The 19,594-nt window shown below is 44.6% G+C and overlaps 1 protein-coding gene across 4 annotated transcripts in view; it reads left to right on the top strand.

Moving 5' to 3' along the window:
* The window catches only part of DUSP8 (dual specificity phosphatase 8), an 82,522-nt gene extending 70,368 nt beyond the window's left edge, over nucleotides 1–12,154 (top strand). For all 4 annotated transcript variants that reach the window (XM_083425110.1, XM_083425111.1, XM_083425112.1 and 1 more), the window contains 3 exons: nucleotides 51–210; nucleotides 1,181–1,304; nucleotides 2,134–12,154. In XM_083425110.1, coding sequence (XP_083281236.1) covers nucleotides 51–210; nucleotides 1,181–1,304; nucleotides 2,134–3,247 — 1,398 coding nt within the window. In that variant the 3' untranslated portion in view covers nucleotides 3,248–12,154. The remainder of the gene's footprint in view (nucleotides 1–50; nucleotides 211–1,180; nucleotides 1,305–2,133) is intronic.
* Nucleotides 12,155–19,594: the final 7,440 nt, after the last annotated feature.

The following is a 19,594-nucleotide window of genomic DNA, read 5'->3' as shown; positions in this document are numbered from 1 at the left end:
TGCACTGGACTGCCAAACATCCATTGCTTCTCTTTTTCTCTCTCTCTCAGGACCTGATGACCCAGAATGGGATAAGCTATGTCCTCAACGCCAGCAACTCTTGTCCCAAGCCAGATTTCATATGTGACAGTCACTTCATGCGCATTCCAGTCAATGACAATTACTGTGAGAAGCTTCTACCCTGGCTGGACAAGTCCATTGAATTCATTGGTAAGACTGCGGATCAACCAAATTTGGGGGAGTTCATTACTTCTTCTGGGCTGTGACCTTGGTTGCTGCAAAAGGCATCTGGGCAATAGTGACTGGGTCGTTCATTTTCCCCCATGCACATGCACAGACTTCTGGTTTTTGTTTTTTGTTTAACTCTGATGTGTTCAAAACACTCGGTCTGCCCTTGGGAGGCACACTTTCTCCCTTTGTACAAAACAACCATCCTGTCCCCAGACAGCAAAGCTACCAAGACCCATAGCATCACCTGAGGAATAGCTAGCACCACTTGGGAGAACAGTTGCTGCTACAGAAAGAAATGTCTCTTGCTCTATCAAGGTGCTTTTCTTTATCAACAACAACTATGCTCTTTCTGGTTCCAGAGATGATTGATTAAATGAGACTGGGAGTTCAAATAGTAATTTCCTTCCTAGCAAATAGAGAGGGTGGGGAAAATACCCCAAAAAAAGAGTCTCTTTAAAGCATATACTAATGAATGGTTTGTTTTTTAAAAGAATAATAATCCGGTGCTTTGTTAGCAACCCATTGCAGGCCACTATTTCTCATCATATAAAACAGCAACATTATTGACAAGCCAAGAAGCCAAATAAACAAGTCATGGTTTCTAGCTTCCACTTCTTAGTTGCACATATTTGACTTACTTAAACCATTTAGATTTGTGTTTTTCCTCTTTATTTACTCTTCCAATTTTGTTAAAAAGTGTCTTCCTTCAGAGTCATTTCCAGAGAGGTAGCTGTGTTAGCATGCAGCAGGAAAAACAACCAAGACACTTGTGGCGCCTTAAAAGACTGACAGATTTATTACGTTCAAGCTTTCGTGAAGGGGCTTCTGGTCCACAAAAGCTTATGCTGCCATAAATCATTGAGCCACTGCAAGTCTCTTTGTTGTTCAGAACAACGTAGATAGCAGAGTCCCAGAATATCAACCTGAAGGCTGTTTTCTCCTGCTGCAGACAAGGCCAAGGTGTCCAGCTGCCAGGTGATCGTTCACTGCTTGGCAGGGATCTCCCGATCGGCCACCATTGCCATTGCATACATCATGAAGACCATGGGGATGTCTTCAGATGATGCCTACAGGTAGGTTGCCTTCTGAAAGAGAGGCACTAATGTTTTTCTTTGCATTTGACTTTGGGGTGTGGCTTTTTTGTTTTTTAAGTGGTGCTGTTTATCATGAAGCATACTTTCAGTGTGTCTCGCTCAAGAGTACTGGCTAATAAGCATGAAAGAACATAGTGCCATATACATTATAGGGTTGATTCCAATCATAGTCCTATCAGGAGTAAACCCATGGAAATCAATGGACGTGACTATTTCAGGTCCTTTAACTTCAGTAGGTCTAGTCTGATAATACCTTAGTTAGATACCTCCCATAATCTACCTGTGCTGTGTTTTCAGTTACTCGTTTGCCAGTTTCTTCAGTGTAAGCTTACCAGGCTGGTTTGCATGACTGTCAGGCTTGTAGTTGCCACTTGAATCTCATCTGCAGGTTGGCTCCTGGCCTGTTGCCAGCTGGTCCCCATGCGTGGGCCAGCAGGCTCTCAGCAGACATAAATGTTTAGCTGTTAGTGGCAACATGCACAAAAAGAAGAAAAAGAAAGAAAAGATGCACCTTGGTGTGACATGTGGCAGTATGGGGACAAGGAGCCAACATCCACAGACAGATCCCATGGCTACTGCCGTGAGTCTGAAGGTTTTCCGAAATGACCATTGCATAAACAAGGAGTAATCTTTAAAGCGTCACATTACACCCCTACTCCTTGATGTCCCAGGGTGTGTGGGGGAAACAGATCCAGCCGATTTCCAGTGCTGCATTGAATCATACAATTCTTGCAGCATCCCGCACACAAATCCTTAGAAGTAAGAAAGGGCCCAATAACAACTGCAGCTGTCTCGTTTGCCCCAACAGGTTTGTAAAAGACCGGCGTCCCTCCATCTCGCCCAACTTCAACTTCCTGGGTCAGCTCCTAGAGTATGAGAGAAGCCTGAAGCGGCTCAAGGCTCTGAAGGCCCAAGGGGAGAAGAGCGAAGGGGAATCCCAGCAAGACCAGCCAGAAGCACCTGAAGGCTGCAGGCACCAGATTCTGTCTACCTCAGAAAAGGCTGAGGAGCTATTCAGAAGCACAACCTCGGAGACCTCCTCGCTTGACTCCGAGAAGCCAGCGGGAGTCTCCAAGGTGGTCTCGCCTACAGCACTGCAGCAAGGGCTCCGTGGCCTCCACTTGTCTTCGGAGCGCATCCAAGACACCAATCGGCTGAAGCGTTCCTTCTCCCTGGACATCAAATCAGCCTACACCCCTAGCCGGAGGCAGCAGGACCCCCCAGGTCCAACAGAGGCAGGAGAAACCCCCAAGCTGTGCAAGCTGGACAGCCCATCAGGTCCCAACGGCACATGCCAGTTCTCCCCTGTCCCAGACAGCCCGGACTGGCCCAGCGGGCCCGACTTCCTCCTCGAGGCCAAAGTACGGCAGAGACGGAAGCACAGGCTCCAAGCCGGCTCCCCTGCCCACGGGCTGAGCCTTAACTTCAGTGGGGTGTGCGCCATGCACAAGAGCGCCAGCGTGGAGGACAGCCTCAAGCAGACGCTTCGGGCGGGCCTCCCCGGTGTGGGGCAGCAGCCGACCGCCACCCCGGCCCCCACCGGCACTTGGGGGGTGCACTTGGAGTCCCCCGGCACCCCTTCCTCCGAGAACCCCTGGTACTTCAGCACAGACTCGGCGGCGGGCGGCAAAGGCAGCGGGAGCGGGGCTCTGTTTGCCGGCGCCGCCACCTACTCCTCGTTCAGCTGCAGCACAATCCAGGCGAGCTGCGAGATCAGGCTGAGGGACAAGCAGCGGGGCGAGCCGCGGGACGTGCGGCACAGCTGGCACGAGGACACCGCGGCCGAGAAGCAGTTCAAGCGCAGGAGCTGCCAGATGGAGTTCGAGGAGACCCTGTCGGAGAGCAGGTCTCGGGAAGACCTGGGCAAAATCAGCAAACAGTCTAGCTTTTCGGGCAGCATGGAAATCATTGAGGTGTCCTGACACTCACCTTGTGAGATCTGAGAGCAAGTTGCGTGTGCACCAGTGGGTGGGTGGGGAGGGGGAAGGCTGGCGAGATATTTAACTAGGGAGAGGGAAGGGGGAGGGGAGGGGATTATTTATATGCCTGTGTGCGTTTCCAAAGGGCACACATGCTGAAGCAAAGGCAAAGCTAAACGAATCCAAAGTCAAGAAACATAACGGTGCATGCTTGGTGCCCTCCCCTTTATTTTCCTACCTCCACCACCAAGGCAAAACCACACCGCATTCCCTTTTTTGGCTGGTGGAGGGTGTATTAACTCTTTAAAGCCTGGATTCCTTCCTTTCGCATGTAGTGCTCTCTCTGCCTGCCCGCCCCCCCCAAAAAAGGCAGGGGGAAGGGGAGAGCTGAGGTGTAACTTCAAAGGTGGGGTGAAAGAGAAACAGGGGAGATATTAACATTGTAAAGACTTCCACTGGTGTAAAAGCTTTTTTTTTTTTCCTTGAAAGAAGATTATTGTTGTTTGATCTGCAGTGCGGGAAGTCTAAGGGAAGCAGGTTCTTTTCTTGTGAGAGTACATTAGCAACTGTTGATATTACCCACCTGCTCCCATTACAGGAGGAGAGCTTCTCTCCCGTTCCATCAGGGTTGGACATTATCTTTGGGTGGCTCCTTCCCAGATTGGGCTGCAGAAACCTGGAGGGGCTAAATTTCAGTAGCTTCCCTAGGTGTGTGTCCCCCTTCCCATACTGAGCATGCTCCTCTTGTGTTTCTCTGGCTAGAATTCTTAAATGCTGCACTGCGGCAGCCCTATACATATATAAATATATATTATATATAATATAAGAGAGAGAGAGAGAGAAACACAAAGAAAAAAAGTTTAAATGGTTTTACTACAGTTTTTATTGAGACAAATAATATTTCAACTTTTCTTTTTAATTTATTTGAAGCTGTTCATTCTGGCAATGATTTTCAGACAATGTAGGGGCGGTACTTATCAGCTCTATTTTTACTGTGTATGGTATTTAAATCTGAAACACGAGTTTCAAAGCAATATCCCAGGCCTGCGGCTCCTTCTGTAACTCACGTCAGTGACGCAGACACCCCAAAAAGTGGGATGAGAAATCTGTGTGTGTGTGTGTGTGTGTGTGTGTGTGAGAGAGAGAGAGAGAGAGAGAGAGAGAGAGAGAGAATGCATGTGCGTGCACTTTTATTTAAAAAGAAAAGTGAGAAAATGTTCAACACAAACTGAGCCAGGAATCCTTCTTAATGCTTCTTTACTTCCTACACCTGTCGCATCTGCAATCAAAGCCATAAAACCTTTCTCTTCCTGGGTCTGGGTGGAATATCACGGGGTTCCTTTATAAGAGAAGGAGATTCCTGTTCTAAAGTCAGGAAGGGGCATCAAGAGAGCTTGATGAGTATTGGGTTTTCTTTTTAATTTTCTCTCTAGAGGAAATGTATTGGACCTGGGGGCTAAATTCCCAGAGGATGAGTCCCTTTGCAGCAGCCCAGGATATCTCCCAGATGAATGATGGTGACAAATAGGCCATTCCCTGCCCTTCCGAAGGGGGGTGGATTATGGCGAATGGCCATTCAGATGCTGCTCTTTTCAAACAGTGTTCAACCCAGTCTCCATCAGGTTTTGTGGAAGGGGTTAGGGAGATGCTTGATGCCTAAAACCTTGGCAAAGGGTGGCTTTAGCCAGCTGAATGCATTCTGTTATTGTGGTACTAGAGGGGGGGAAATCATTGAAGGTTCTTAGGGATCCATCCCACTGTAAGGAAGTGTCCACTTACTGCTGCAAGCAGGAATTTCTTCCCAGCTTCAGTTCTCCATCATAAATTTGTGCCTACTCTGAAGTACGTGTTCACTTTCTATCAGGGAGCTGCTGCCATACAGAGACTTCATAACGATGCAATTCAGCCAATCAGAAAACAGTCCAAAGACAAATATATAAACCAGTAAAAGACCAAACTGAACATCCTTTTGAGAAAGGAAGTTCTAGGAAAGATAGAAAGTATTTCAGCTGTAGTGCAAAGGACCCAAAGGATCCATTCCCAGCTCTCCCACCTTCAGCAGTCATCTTCCAACTGATGTGTTCACAAGGAGATTAGCTTGGCTATAGACCCTATTTGTCTTATCATTGAGAAATCGTGTTCATTGGCTGTGATATTACCCACAAAAGAAACCTAGTCCTGAGATCCCCACCGGCATACTTCATGGGGGAATGGTTGGCTGTAAGAAATACTCCTGCTAAAGATTTCTTTTCCTTTTTTCGGAGATAGGGAAGAAAGATTCTCCCGACACTTTTCTAAAGATGTACACCAAAAGACAGAGAAGAGGACAGGGTTAACCCAGGGTATTTTGACCCCTGAAATGGATAATCCATATCTTCCCACCTCATCCCAGTGGTAATAAGTATAAGAATAAAGTACACCACTTATGTCACTCTTTAATGGCAGAAATCTGCTGCCTGAAGTGGCTGCTTCGTTCCGTTTCATAGTGGGGCTGGCCCTGGATGAGGATGAGCTGGAGTCTGTTCCCCCTGGTTGAACTAAGGCAGCCTTGCCCACTCTAGGTCTTGTTGGGATGATGAGAGATGTAATCCAACAACACCTGGGGCCAGGGGAAGGCTGAACCTAAGAGCAGGTTGAAACATGGTGGTCTTTTTTGTGTGTAGTTGCTAGGAAGGTTGCTGTGCAGTGAAGGCTCTCTACAGAGGTGGTAACATTTGTAAATCACCAACTGTGCAGATGGTCCCAATCCCATGGAGAGTCGAACCCCAGCAAATCACGTTTATGGTTGCCATCTGTCCATGTGATTGGACTGATCTGTGTGGTATGCAGCTGTGAAATATTACCATTCTTGCATGACGCTGCTGCACAAAGTATTTTTTGGAGGCCACGTTGTTCACATTGGTCTCTTGTTCTGCTCCAAGTGATGGCCTCAGCAGTATGGTCGCTCCAACCCACAAGGCAAAGGTCCAGGTTCCAGCAGGTACTAAGCTGGCAAGGCAAAGTCTAGGTTCTGGCAAGGTGAGAGCTCCCTGGACAGCAACCTGCAGGGCTCAGGCGGGAGACTCAGAGCAGAGCTCAGATGTTGTCTTGGCACTATTCAGCCTTATGCTGAACCTTATGTAAGAGCTACAGCTCTGTGTAACCAACTCTACTTTGGGTGAGAGGATTCTCATTTAAAGGGGCCCTTCCTGCTTTGACAGGCAATGGATCCAATGGAGTTAGGGAGACTCTAGTTGCATGAGGGCTTCTAGAGTCCTTCAGGTCAGAGGAGGGCACTGTGACCATCTTGGGCCAAAAAGGTGCTGGAACAATGGGCTTCTGCTGCATCAGTGTTTCTGGTTAGTATGGACATTTGCAGCTGACCAAGGGTTGATCCCTCTCATATTCTGAATATTTGGCCTCATCCCCCAAAGTTTGGGAGTCTGACCCTGGGGGCTTGAGCAGGAGAATGAGTTAGCAAGTCAGTAGAGTGTTGATAATTCAGCTAATAGGGCAAAAGTTCCCAGTCACAAAACACAAAAGCGGGAGGGAGGAACATTTTCGCTCTTTGGCCACACTGGTCTTCTTCCCTTTTGAGGAGTAGCAACACATTCCCTCAACAGCTCCTGGCAGGCGCACTGCAATGCTGCTTCCTTCTTTTGGAACACAGGCCTAGAGCCATCTCTCTTAAAGCCGAAAGCACATTTTTCTCTTTGTGTAACTGATTTTGCATTTGCTCCTTTCTTATCACATGCTGGTTTTTTGAGCCAATACCTCAGGGTTGTTTGTGTAGCTTTTAAATGAGAAAAAAAAATTATTTGAGATAAAAGCAACTTCATTTCTTTTCCCATTTTCTTTCTTGTTGAAATGTGATTTTTTTACAAAAATTAAAAATCCTACACAAGACAAAAAATAAATAAAAATCTCAGGTTCAGAGCTTACCAACACAAACCACAGGGAGCAGCAATACGATGTTTTTGCATCAGATTGTCTGTTTCCTGACTGTAACAATTGCTGTCTGTACTCTACCAAGACATAAGGTAGAGACCTCATGATACTTATTTTACCAAAATATTTTCATATTAGATGCTGCAAGCTCAGAAGTGATCCGACTGACCTGCATAGTATTTGGAAAGTAGCATGACAGAGTAGTGGGGGCTGGAGGAAGTGGAATAGGATAAACATGGGTTACCTAGGTTGAGAGTTTCTTTTTGATCCCTCTTCACATCTTCAACCATAACTTAATGTATCTGGGTGCTTAATGTATATAGATGCTTTCAGATGCTTTAAGTTCAGAATCCTCATTTCCTCCAGTAGATTGCACCCAAAGGGTGAATTAACCCTTTAGCAGCATGAAACTCCATGTTTTAAACCAGTGTTTCTCAAACTTTGGTCCCCAGCTGTTGTTGGACTACAACTCCCATCATCCCTGCTAGCTAGGGATGGTGGGGACCCAAGTTTGAAAAACACTTAATCCTGTGCCTCTTTTCCTGTGGGACCAACAGGAGAATAGCATTCAGACATGCAGGTGATCAGAACAGATATTGCTGCAGGGCAGAACAGTTCATAATGGAGCACTGCTTTCATAAATGGTATGCAGTAGACATGAAGGATGAAATTTATAAGGCTGTTAAGCAATCCAGTCTTCAGCAGTCACTCCCCAGCATCTTGGCTTTTCACAACTAAATTGCTGTCCTAGGTTGGTTGTTGTTGTTTTTGCAAAAAGTCCACAAGGAATTAAAAACAGTCCCTTGGAAAGTTCACAGATCATTGGCACTGCAGTGTTCAGCATGTCCCTTGGGAATTTTTACAGGGATGACCTGGAAAATCCTATCTCTTTTCAATGTCGGCTGCCATCTTTGCCGTGTCCAAATGTGCTACTTGCACTCTGTGAATACCAAGGGCCCTTGAGATCTGTTCTGTGTTACAAGTGTAGCAGTGTTTGGTGCAGAAAATACCACAAGGACAAATTCGTGACGGCTACTGAACACTTGAAATTTATACAAAAGTGCTGCAGTCCATTCTGTCAGACGAAAACTTTCTCAATTCACAATCTGATTTCAGCCAGTGCTGCAAAGTCAATCCTTACAGTATATTCTAGCAACTAATAGCATCAGTGGGGAAGGAGAAAAATGAATGGTTGCTTGCTCTGAAGAGCTGCCACCTGCTGTCATTTCAGAGCAATCACTCCTCCAGAATGAAAAGGTGGGGAAGAATATGTGGGTATTCAGGCTAGCATTCCCAGCAAGCTGCAAAATTGCCAACAATTCCCTTCAGCAGGGAAAAAAAGTGGGCCAATCTGAGTGGGGGGAGGAATTTCTAGGACAATTGGTGGAGATTGAGGTGAAAATCTGGGGATTTTCTCAAATGAAGAGAATATCAAGAAAAGAAGAGCAATAGTGTCTTTAAAATAGTGAAAGACACAGTCTTAATCTTCACCCTTCTTATGAAAATCAAATTTGCATTTTCTATTTCCTTTCTAACCTTGTTAGAAGCCATATTTAGGCTATTTTACATAGCCCTATGTGGAATGTATCCTGCAGGAAAAAATCTACCATTGCCTTCTATTGAAAACATCAGAAAAATGCCATTATGCTTGTCTTAGTTGAACTCAAAAGGCATCTTTGTCTTGTCTTTATTGGGATCAGGTTAAGCCCACAGGTGACCTAGAACAGCTTTTCCTAAAAATATTATTAGCTGTTTAACTAAGGGTTGCCATATTTCAAAAAAATGAAAATCTAGTCACAAAAGTTGTTGAGCTTCTTTTGCTAAATTTCAAGCTTTTTTAAAGTAAATTCGCCCAAATCTACATGTCCAACATGGGCTGCCATACAGCCGGCCAAATCCCAGCTATATCTGGAAAATTCTGGACGTATGGCAACCCTAGTTGAACTGGCCAGTTCTTGTCAACCAGGAAATTGCTCCAGGGGACCTCCGACTCCAATTCTAATCTGATGTTCATGCTTCAACTACACAGTTATCTGCCACAGAATTATTGCCAACTCAGTAGCAGCATGCAGGAGAACCAAAGCCCCCATGTGGGAACTCAGAAGTAGGAATCTAGGGACTGCAAATAGGTTCTGCTCACGGACAATCAGAATTATATGAAAAGATTTGATTTGCTGTGAGACAAGTGTCTTCTGGGATGCAAATAAGGTCTTTAAGCTTTATTGAAAAGGTAAGGCAAAAAAAACCCCCACTACAAAACAACCACCCTCAGACACAACAACCTGGCCTTGCGTACGATGCCAATGAAATATCCCAGGAACTTTTTTGAAAAAAATCCAAGCTCTAGTGTTTGTGGGACAATGCAGGCTCATTGAGTTCATAATGCAAATCTTGAAGTCCAGGATCAACCTTACCATGAGGCAGTTTGCTTTCATGGCAGATTCTGGAGAAGTATCATTTTCCTGCCTCTTAACCCTCAAGCTTAAAAAACAAAAAGTGGTGGAGATGGGCTGTTTTGACCTCACTTGAGGTGCAAAACACTAAGGCTGGCACCACCCAGGTCTATGGTGAATTTCTGGCTTGCAGCACCTTCTCTTTGCAACAGCAACAAAAATAGGTTGAGTTTCCCTCCCGCTTTGTAAGTCTGTGCTATGTTTCTTTGACCCTCCACCTCTTTTCTCATCTGCGCTCTCTGGTTTTATTTATTTTTCCTTTTCCCTGTGTTTCTTCCTGTAACCATATGCTCTTGTTCTGTCTCCTCTCCTGGTTGCCATCCCTTTACAAGGAGGTATTTTCTGCCTTCCTCCTGATCCTAATGCTAATGATAATAAGCTATCAATGTTGTAATTGCAATGTATGAATTATAGATTTAAGTATTTATTATTATTATTATTATTATTATTATTATTATTATGTAATTTTACTTCTATGTACGTTGATCTTTGTTTCTCTGTTGTGAGTATATGCAGAACTTTTCCATCTCCAACTGCCCTTTTGCCTTCCCTGACTCCTTGTAGGTAGTGGCTGGTCAGTACTATGGCACGTCAGGTTGTTAGATGTCATGAGGAGGAACAGATCAGTTCTTGTGGAGTTTGGAAAGGTGTGGAGTAGCTATCTCTATTCCACGGAAGTTTCTAGGGAGCAACAGAAGAGTTCCAAAATGATTTCAAATTATTAAGTAGTACTTTAGAAGATACAGAATCAACATATTCCACATTTTCTTCATCCTAGAGCAGTGGTGGCCAAACTTGGCCCTCCAGCTGCTTTGGGACTACAACTCCCATCATCCCTAGCTAACAGGACCAGTGGTCAGGGATGATGGGAATTGTAGTCCCAAAACAGCTGTTGGGCCAAGTTTGGCCATCACTGTCCTAGAGCTTGTCTGCACTGCAAAAAAACGTTTCAGTGCAATGTCTTCCCAAACCTTACTCCCCCCCCAAGTAGCCCTAAGAATTATAGTGCAATGACCACATTTCAGTAGTCCAGATTTCTCCCTAGAGATATAAACAAACAAACAAACAAACCTGCATCTGTGCCCGATGATGAAGCGTTTAGTTTCCAAATCCTATCATAAAAACTCTTGAGTTTGACAGCACTGTGCTCTAGAATTTTCAGCCACCTCAAGAACTGGGATTACGTTGGTCCAAACAGACCGGAAGAGATTTAAATGCTTATGATTTACTTAGAAGTAAGGACATTTCCACACAGGAATCTTAAAGGAGTTCTTGCTTCAGTTGCGTTGTTACGCTAACGCAAAATTCTCCCTCTTCCACATTAATAGTGATCAGAGATTCACATCACTAATGAGAAAGTTCAAAGGTGAATTAAGATTAAATTATTACTGGAATTATTGTCCTAGTAAAACCACAATATAATTTATACAAAGTTCCAGGTCATGAACAAGTCTCCAAAACACCCCCTGATAAATGGGCTGAGGCCTGTTTCTGTATGAGAAAGAGCTGTCCATGTTCCGTCACAAATTTCTCAAGGAATTTAGGATGACAGAAACTATCAGGCACAACCCCTGTGTGTTTAGGTATCATCTGGTGACTCATGTCTCAACAGTCCTATATTGCTAAACACATTTTCCTTCCCAGCATTGGAAAGAAATGTCAGTATTACTGAAAACTCCAGTGAACAAAAAGACTTATTTGTCTCCTGCAAAAACACCTCTGTGCCACAGTACTTTCCTAGCCAACCTTGGTAGGAATCAGTTTAAGGTGAGATTATAAAGAATAGCCATCAAACAGACTATATTTGCAATGCAAAAGACCCAAAAGGTGGAGGAAGAGAGGTGCAGAATGAGGTCTTTCCATTGCAGTATCTTACATTTATTTATTGTTGCTCAGAATTCTTTTGGAAGGAGTAGAGAAACTGAGTTACCTATATTCTCAGGAGGCATACGTAGAATCCCTTTTTGGTCTCTTGTCTTCAGAGCCATGTTTTTATCCCAGGTCTCCTGTCTTGCAAACATTCACAGACAAAGATTGATTAGGGGCGAGTTGTTGGAACCCCCTGATCCAGGCGCAGAACGGAAGGTCTTAGTCTGTGGGGAAATCCTCATACACAAGAAGTGAATAGGTCTCAAACTGAGCAGTTCAGTATCAAAGGTTGCTCTTGGAAGGCTGGGGAGTGAGTTTTGAAGTCCCTGTGCTTTCTAGGATTGAATTCCGAGCACTGTCCCGGGTGGGCTACAGGTTGGGTGGGATGGGGTGGGGAATAGACTTCTTGCATCTAGTCTGTGAGTTCGTTCCCTCTCTCATGAGTCATGATAACCAAAATGCATCCCCTTCTGCCTGCTAAAGGAATGCTGACATTGGATGTTGCCTGGCAGGACTAAGTGGTGCACTCTGCCCCGGCTTCGACTTTATTTATTTATTACTGGAGGCTGTAAACAGCAGTGCTTTTTTACCCTCTCTTTCTTTTCCTTTCTTTTGTATTTGGGAACAATGTGTTGTAATAAATTCCTAATAGATGTTTTAACAGCCAGTGTCAGTTTTGTTCTTTAATGATGTGTGTGTGTGTGTGTAGTGACAAGGGGGGGAGAAAAGGGGGGTAATGAGAGCAATCATAGGGGATCACAATAAAGCTGATGGGAGCAACGGTCAGATCAGCTAAAACAACAGTATTTTACTGTTCCAACCAAGAAAGCCCACATTCTGCCATAGAACCAGGGCTGGGATGTGAATAGGGGCAGCCTTCCCCAACCTGATGTCCAGATATTTTGGATAGCTCCATTGGTAGAGTATGAGACACTCAGTCTTGGGGTCTTCTGGACTGCAGTGGGTTGGACTAGATGATCCTCGTGGTCTCTTCCAAGTCTACAATTCTGTTATTCTGCATCTCCCATCAGCCCCACCCAGTTGGCGAAGGCTGGAATAGGGATGCCAGAGAAATGAAATCTCTGAAGATTCCTATATGACACTTTTTTAGAAATTATCTATAATTCCCAGGGGACCCATTTAAGAGGTAGACATACAGGAAGACTTGGGAAATCACCTCAAGACACTTTATTTCTGGTCTGAAAGGCTCCCAGCAGACACACAAATGAAGGCCAGGACACACTTACTGGTAATGGTCAGGCTGGAAGCCCCTAGCAAAGATTAAGCAATGGTCTTTATAGGGTAGGGTAGGATAAGTTACGTTTAGGCTACCACAGTTTGTCCAGACTGAGCATGCCCATTCCAGAACCTTCTAACTAGCTCAAATACTGACCAATCATAAAACTTCGCCCCATATATCAGAACCAATTACAGAATATCAACACACTTAACATAGCACCACACCTAGAATGTTCCCCCCAACTCCACTTCCCATCCAAGTTCACACAAAGTTTACCTCAAAAGAGACTTGTCTTAACAGTAGAAAAAGCCATTTCCCCACCCCACCCCCATACACAAAACCAGATCGGCACCTCCCAGACTTCTCTGAATTTCGCGACAGTTTGCCACCATTTCAGTGGCAACAACCTGCTGCATAATGGTGGGATGGAAGTTGCCCCGCAGGCTGAAGGTTTTGTACCTGCGCAGCTGGGGATGGTTACAAACATGTAGGAAGAAAGCATGATGAATTCTATATTGGTATGGTACACTGAGCTATAGGCAGGTACCAGTTAGGGAACGCATTGAAGCTTAGAAGAGGCAATAGGTTCTTAGAACTATCCAGATAAATATTTAAAGTGCTATATTTAAAAAGAAACCCATGTCCACAAACAAAAACGGGTAACATTGAAAACAAAAGAATACAAATGCACGATGGCTTAAATGCTAACTAGAGATAACTGGTGAATAAGGAGGCATGGACCAATTATTTATTTATTAGCTATAAATATTTATGCCCCACCTTTCCACGAATCATGCCCAAGGCAGCCAAAAGCAGCAGTAGATACAAAAAATCAATAAAACAATTATGGTTGTATCAGGACGGGATGATGGAGTTAACCAGAAGGCATTACCCACTTTTAAGTGTGTGAGAGATCCACATAAAAACACCCAGACAGAAGTTCCCTTAATTCGAATAAATTTAAAGAAGCTGACACAAAATTACAGTGAAAAAATAGTTTTGAGACCTGACATTCGCCATATGCTTGGTCCCAATATTCGGAAAGGTTTCCATATCCACCTAAAATAAGTTTGTTTTAGTGGCTCTAAAACAGAGGTGGCTGTCAGGTATTACTGGCTTCCATCAGCCTCAGTCATGTGTATTGAGAAAATTAAATTGATTTTATCTATATAAGCATACAAAGAACATAAAATTGGTTCCAGAGACTAATAGACACAGCAAAAATCACTCAGGAATTACTTTCCACAGAGCACGTTTTTTTGTTACCATAAGCCTAACTTTGCTTTACTGTAATTACCACAAGGTCTAAGCACTGAAGATTCAGACTGTCCTTTAACTCCCTCAAAATCTGCACTGGCACAAAATGCAGAATGTATACATTGGATAATAATCCCAAAGTGTCTCAAAAATATCCTATTGCAATCCACAGTGGCACTGAGTTATCCCCCAGTCACCATGATAAGATGCCACTAATAAGCCTACTTCCCTATTGCATTGTGGGCTAGTCTCAGGAGAGACAGAGGATAAGAGTTCCTGTAGACTAAAAAAATTAAGAAATGGACTCCGTTAGTCTACACACCTTCTATTAAACCTCTGCAGTCAAACCAACTGCAGATGTCTTGGCAGCTGCCCTTCCTCTAGGTTCAACCTGGGTGGTCAAGAAGGGGAATCTTGTTCCATAGCCAGTTTGTGTCTGTCACATGGCCCAGGCTTTTTCATCACTTTGGACAAATGATTGCACTTGTGCTAGTTCCAGTCCAACACTACTATCATGATACCCATCTCCGGTATAACAGCAGGGGCCAAGGAATAGCACAGATTGAGAGGGGGAACTGAACTTGTTCTCTTTGCAAAAGGGCCTGAGGAGCTTTGCACTTCATCAATGGACACCAGGAGCACACAAATTTCAGAGAGCTAAGAAGGGAAATTGGCAGAAAGTTCATGAAAGAACAGCACATTGCTATGGTGTCTTGCATTTTTGTGGCAAGGGGATTGCAAGACTCAGTAAGTGTTCCCCAGCTGCAATGGTAGAGCAAGAAGGAAGACATTTCTTCAAAGTCTGTGTAAATAAATAAAACCAAAACACTTTGTGAAATGGCACAGGCATAGACAAAGTGTAGCCATTAGTCATGCTGTTGTGGGCAGTGTTCAATAGGTGTCCCTGACACTTGCAGAGCCATGAGCCATGTTCCACATTCCACACTGCACCCCACCCAGGGACAAAATCTTGAGAAAGCTTGGGAAATTTAACAAAATCAGAAACGGAACTGCTAGTTCTAGCAAGGACAATCAAAACTTGCTGCAGCAAATCAGCGGCTACTTTGTATTTATTCCCTTTTAAAAAAAACAAATCCCAAAGACTGACCTGCAAACACATTCACATTGCTACTGTGTGTAACAAAAATCGATCCCACTGGAAAATGGATCGTTGATCGTCTTCAGAAATCCCTAGACAGCTGTGCTTAAAGAATGCTGCAAGTGGATTTTCGCAGAGCAGTGACAAAGGCAGCCTCCTGTGTTCAAAAGGTTGGTAATCTTGGAATGACTGGCTGCAATGCATCAAAGGCCTTTGATTAATGGCCTAAGATTCTGCATAAGGGGTGGGCAACTTGCCTGCCAACGTGCTGATCCCAACTCCACCTCTGGCAAGAATTGAGCTAGTGCCCTTATGCAGCTTTGAAGGGGAGCCTGGCTCAGGCTGAGATCTGGGTTGCTGCCCGAGTCTCCCCCCCCCCCCATTAAATTATTTCCAAGCATTGCTAGTACTGCTAGTTTGTTAACCAGCTGCAGTACTTGGCAAAGGAGGCCTTGCAATGCTCTCCCCTGCCTATTTATGCAGACTTTGTGACAAATATATAGCAGTGCAGAATCCAATGGCTTAACGGAGATCAATGATAATGTGCAGCTTCTGTCTAGCAGCTACCAAAGGTTCTGCAGCATAATGAAGTGGCAAGAGGTGACCAATCTAGGTCACCTATTTTATTGTCATGAACCTTTGAGCTGCATGTATTTCTAAAGGATTTGTGGACCTCCCTTTTGGAATTCAGTCCATAGCAAGAGCCTCTGAAATGTATTCAGCCTGAGCATGCTTCTTCAGGCAGAAATACCCCTGAATTCATTGGGGCTTACTCCCAAGCAAAAGAGCATAGGATCACAGTCTTCATATGTTTTCCTCTCTGTTCAAAAATCCTGTTTGGTCTCTTCCCAAACCCAACTTGTATACTATATATATATGTATAGCAATTTAAGCCTCATGGTTGATTCTATAATTTATAATTAAGTTTATCCTTCCTTGACTCTGCTGGGCAATACTTCATGGGGACAAAGCAGAGTGGTGCTCAGTCTGGGCACACAGAACAGCAAGCAATCAACATGGTAAAACCACACCAATATGGTATCCACAGGGGATATGATTTCTGAAGAAGAAGAAGAGGAGGGGGAGGAGGAGGAGTTTGGATTTGATATCCCGCTTTATCACTACCCTAAGGAGTCTCAAAGTGGCTAACAATCTCCTTTCCCTTCTTCCCCAACAACAAACACTCTGTGAGGTGAGTGGGGCTGAGAGACTTCAAAGAAGTGTGACTGGCCCAAGGTCACCCAGCAGCTGCATGTGGAGTAGCAGAGACGCGAACCCGGTTCCCCAGATTACGAGACTACCGCTCTTAACCACTACACCACACTGGCTCTGAATGCTCCCCCATGCAAACAGAAAGCTAGCACATCCAGGACAAAGGTTCTTGGCCAGCTCCTTCCCTGCTTTTGTTACACTTGATTAGATCAATGTCATAATTGAATTCAGTTTTCCGCACTGCACCAAGAAGCAGGATCCACCAGAACCACAACATCAGTCTCTAGTCTCGTAATCTAATCAAGGAATACTCTGAAGCTCTAATATAGATCGTTTGACCTTTCTATAACATAATCAGCTTGCAAAGCAAACCCCATGATAGCTATTGTTTTCCCATTGCATAGAAAAGTAACACTTTTTAGTAACCCCTTTATATACATTTTCAATATACTGGAGAAAGCAGCCTATCGTGAGCCATCAGGACAAAGTAGGATACGACTTCATAAATGAATGTGGGGAAAGCCTCCTTCAGGTGGCAGTGGTAGCAGCATTTATTGCATGAGAAATACTGGAACATCCTTTTTCCAGTACTCAGGCTTTTATTGACTCGGAGCGGCTGCCAAACCTATAAATAAATGTTCTCATGCTAAATATAGAAGCTACTGAAACAGGCTGCAGTCTATTTATTTAGCTTGGTGCCTCCATGAGAGGCTGCCAATATCCAATCTATCACTGCTTTATCCCCATCGTGCTGTGACCACCCATGGAGGGCAGCAGGCCAAGGCGCCGCCGTGCATCAGCGGAAGGAGGTTGCATTGCTGAACCTCTGCACATAAACTGACCCCTCAATCTTCATGAGCCCTTGCCCCGCAATGAGAGGGGGGCTTTTCCATCTTGTTCAGGGCAGTAATAGGCAATCTGTGACACAGGGGCTTGCCGGTGGCATCTGCATTCCTCCAGCAGTCTTTTATAGGGCATTGAGAATTTATTTGTTTAGTTATTGGTTAAAAACAAAACAAAACCCAAGATCCTGCCCTTTGTCCTAAGACCCCAGGGTGGGTTACAGCAATGCCTGTCAACTTCTTACTAACTCTGATAGAGGCAACCTAGCCTTAATTCTCCCAAATCCTGGCAGCTTCAGTTGCATATTATGGAAATTGCTCCCTAATCATGCAAATAGAGCCTATTAACTTGGAACATTTTCTATCAATTGCTTTGTGTTTGCTCCTGGCATATAAAACCACACACAGGCACACAGGCACACACACACACACAAATAAATATATATGAGGGGAGAGAGCCAAGGTAAGAATGTGTACCTGTTTTGCTCTGGTCATGAATGAGTGGCCTTTAAAGGAAAATTCTGCCTGCTCTTCACTCCGGTCTGATAGCACAACAAAGCATGTTGGGAGATGTATGGGCAGCAGTGGCTGGTGCCCATTGGAGCTGGTGGCACAGAAGGTAAGCAGGAAGGTGGGCAGGAAGGTGGGCAGGAAGTGGAGCTAGAGCCAGTGACAGGCAGAGCCAACGAATGCTGGTTTTGTCCCCATCCTCTTCCCTGCTCAGTTCTGCATGGGACTAAGGAGCAGGAAATTGACAGCTAGTGCTTCCCCTGTAGCATGAAAGAAGGCAGGGCAGATGAGGGCTGGCTGAGGTTGGTAGGGCAGCTCTCATGAGTCTGCTTCCATTGAGTCCTGTATGGGAGGCTGGTGGGCCCTTCTGACCTGTAATACACGGCTCGGTATGAGAGGGAATGTCTTGTTTTTCTCCCAGATCTTGAACTCATGGCAGCTGAATACTAAAGGCAAAACCCCTCCGTTGATTCATAAAGCAATAAAATAACAATAAAATCCAAAACAGTATGGATCAAAAATCCGACAACTACACTCAAATCCACCTACATATATGCGAGAGTTGGGACCATCTTACACAAGCTAAGAACGTAGCAGCTAAGAGCAACACAGCCGCAAGACAAGCAGAGAAAATATCCAGTAATGCTAATTAGGAATGAGAGGATGCTAAAAGAATGTTGAAAGTCCTGGGAGAACAGAAAAGTCTTTGCTTGGCACTGAAAATACCAACGTTTGCACCAGGCAAGCAGGCGCTGTAGAAAGAACATCCCATAATGGGGCAGGGAGGGGCACTGATGAGGAAGCCATCTTCTTTGCCATAAAGGCCACCCAAAAGTCTCGGTTCTTATCTCCTTTTTGAGGTTGGGTGCCAATGTGAACCCACTTCCCTTCACTTAAAATGTGCTTCTCCTGACACATTGCTCCTTACAGAATTGTCACATTCTGTGCCAAAACGCCAACACTTCTTCCAGAATTCAGCATTCAAAGTGAAGAACACTGATGCAAAGCAGGCATTTTGTCATGGGTAGAACACAGATTTATGCAATCTATGTGCACAATTGGAAGTAAGTTCTCTGGTGCAATTTTCCTAGCTTTGTGGCACTTGGTGTTTTGAACATAATTATGTAACTGCTATTCCCCCATCCTCCATTCATAATACAGGTTACCTACTGAGACACTCATGCTTCCAGGAGGTACCTTATGTCTCAGTAGTGGCGCATGTATTGCTTCACATTCAGAAGGCCTCACATTTACCCTTCTTTTCTTCAACTTAAAGGGTCTCAATATCAGAGTCGTTTCTTTTAGGAGTCACGGGCAGACGGATGTGCAACTTGAATTCTCCTGTGCAGCTTCAAGGGTGCAATTTGGAATAAAACCAGCATGAAAACCTCTTTCAACGTCAGAACACTAGCAGAGCACCTGCTATCACCTGCAAGCATGCTCCGTGCACCTGAAACTTAGAAAACCCACACTTGCCAGTTCTTGGGTATTGCCATTTTACAGAGTACTTTGACTTAGCTTGTAAGTCTCACTATAAAGTGATGAGGGCAAAGGCTTCAGGGATCACAGACTCGGGTGGGGGGTACAATTCTGTGGTGTCAATAGGATCATTCAGACCTCTGGTGGAACAGAGAGGAACAGGATGCACTCTGGATTTGCCCCAGATGGAGCACATGCTATTTACAAACTGGTTTCTGCCATCCCATCTGAAGTGCCCAGAATCCCTTGCATGAGCTGGTTGACAAGGCCTTGAACTTCTGGACTGCAACTGGAAGAACTGCAAACGGGGCAGCCTGTTCTTTCCCTAAGCATCCTGAGGAGGCAATCAATGTATATCATGGAAACAAGCAGACTTCCTATGGGGGGATCGAAGTGGCAGACGGAAGACCAGGAAAGGAAGAAGAGGTTAGATGGTCATAAAACAAAAGAAAGCATGGAGAT

The sequence above is a fragment of the Podarcis tiliguerta genome (assembly GCF_965153285.1).
Source record: "Podarcis tiliguerta genome assembly, chromosome: 1".
In the NCBI taxonomy this organism is placed as follows: Eukaryota; Metazoa; Chordata; class Lepidosauria; order Squamata; family Lacertidae; genus Podarcis; species Podarcis tiliguerta.
Note: the sequence above shows the minus strand (reverse complement) of the source record. Positions and strands in the feature narration are given on the sequence as shown.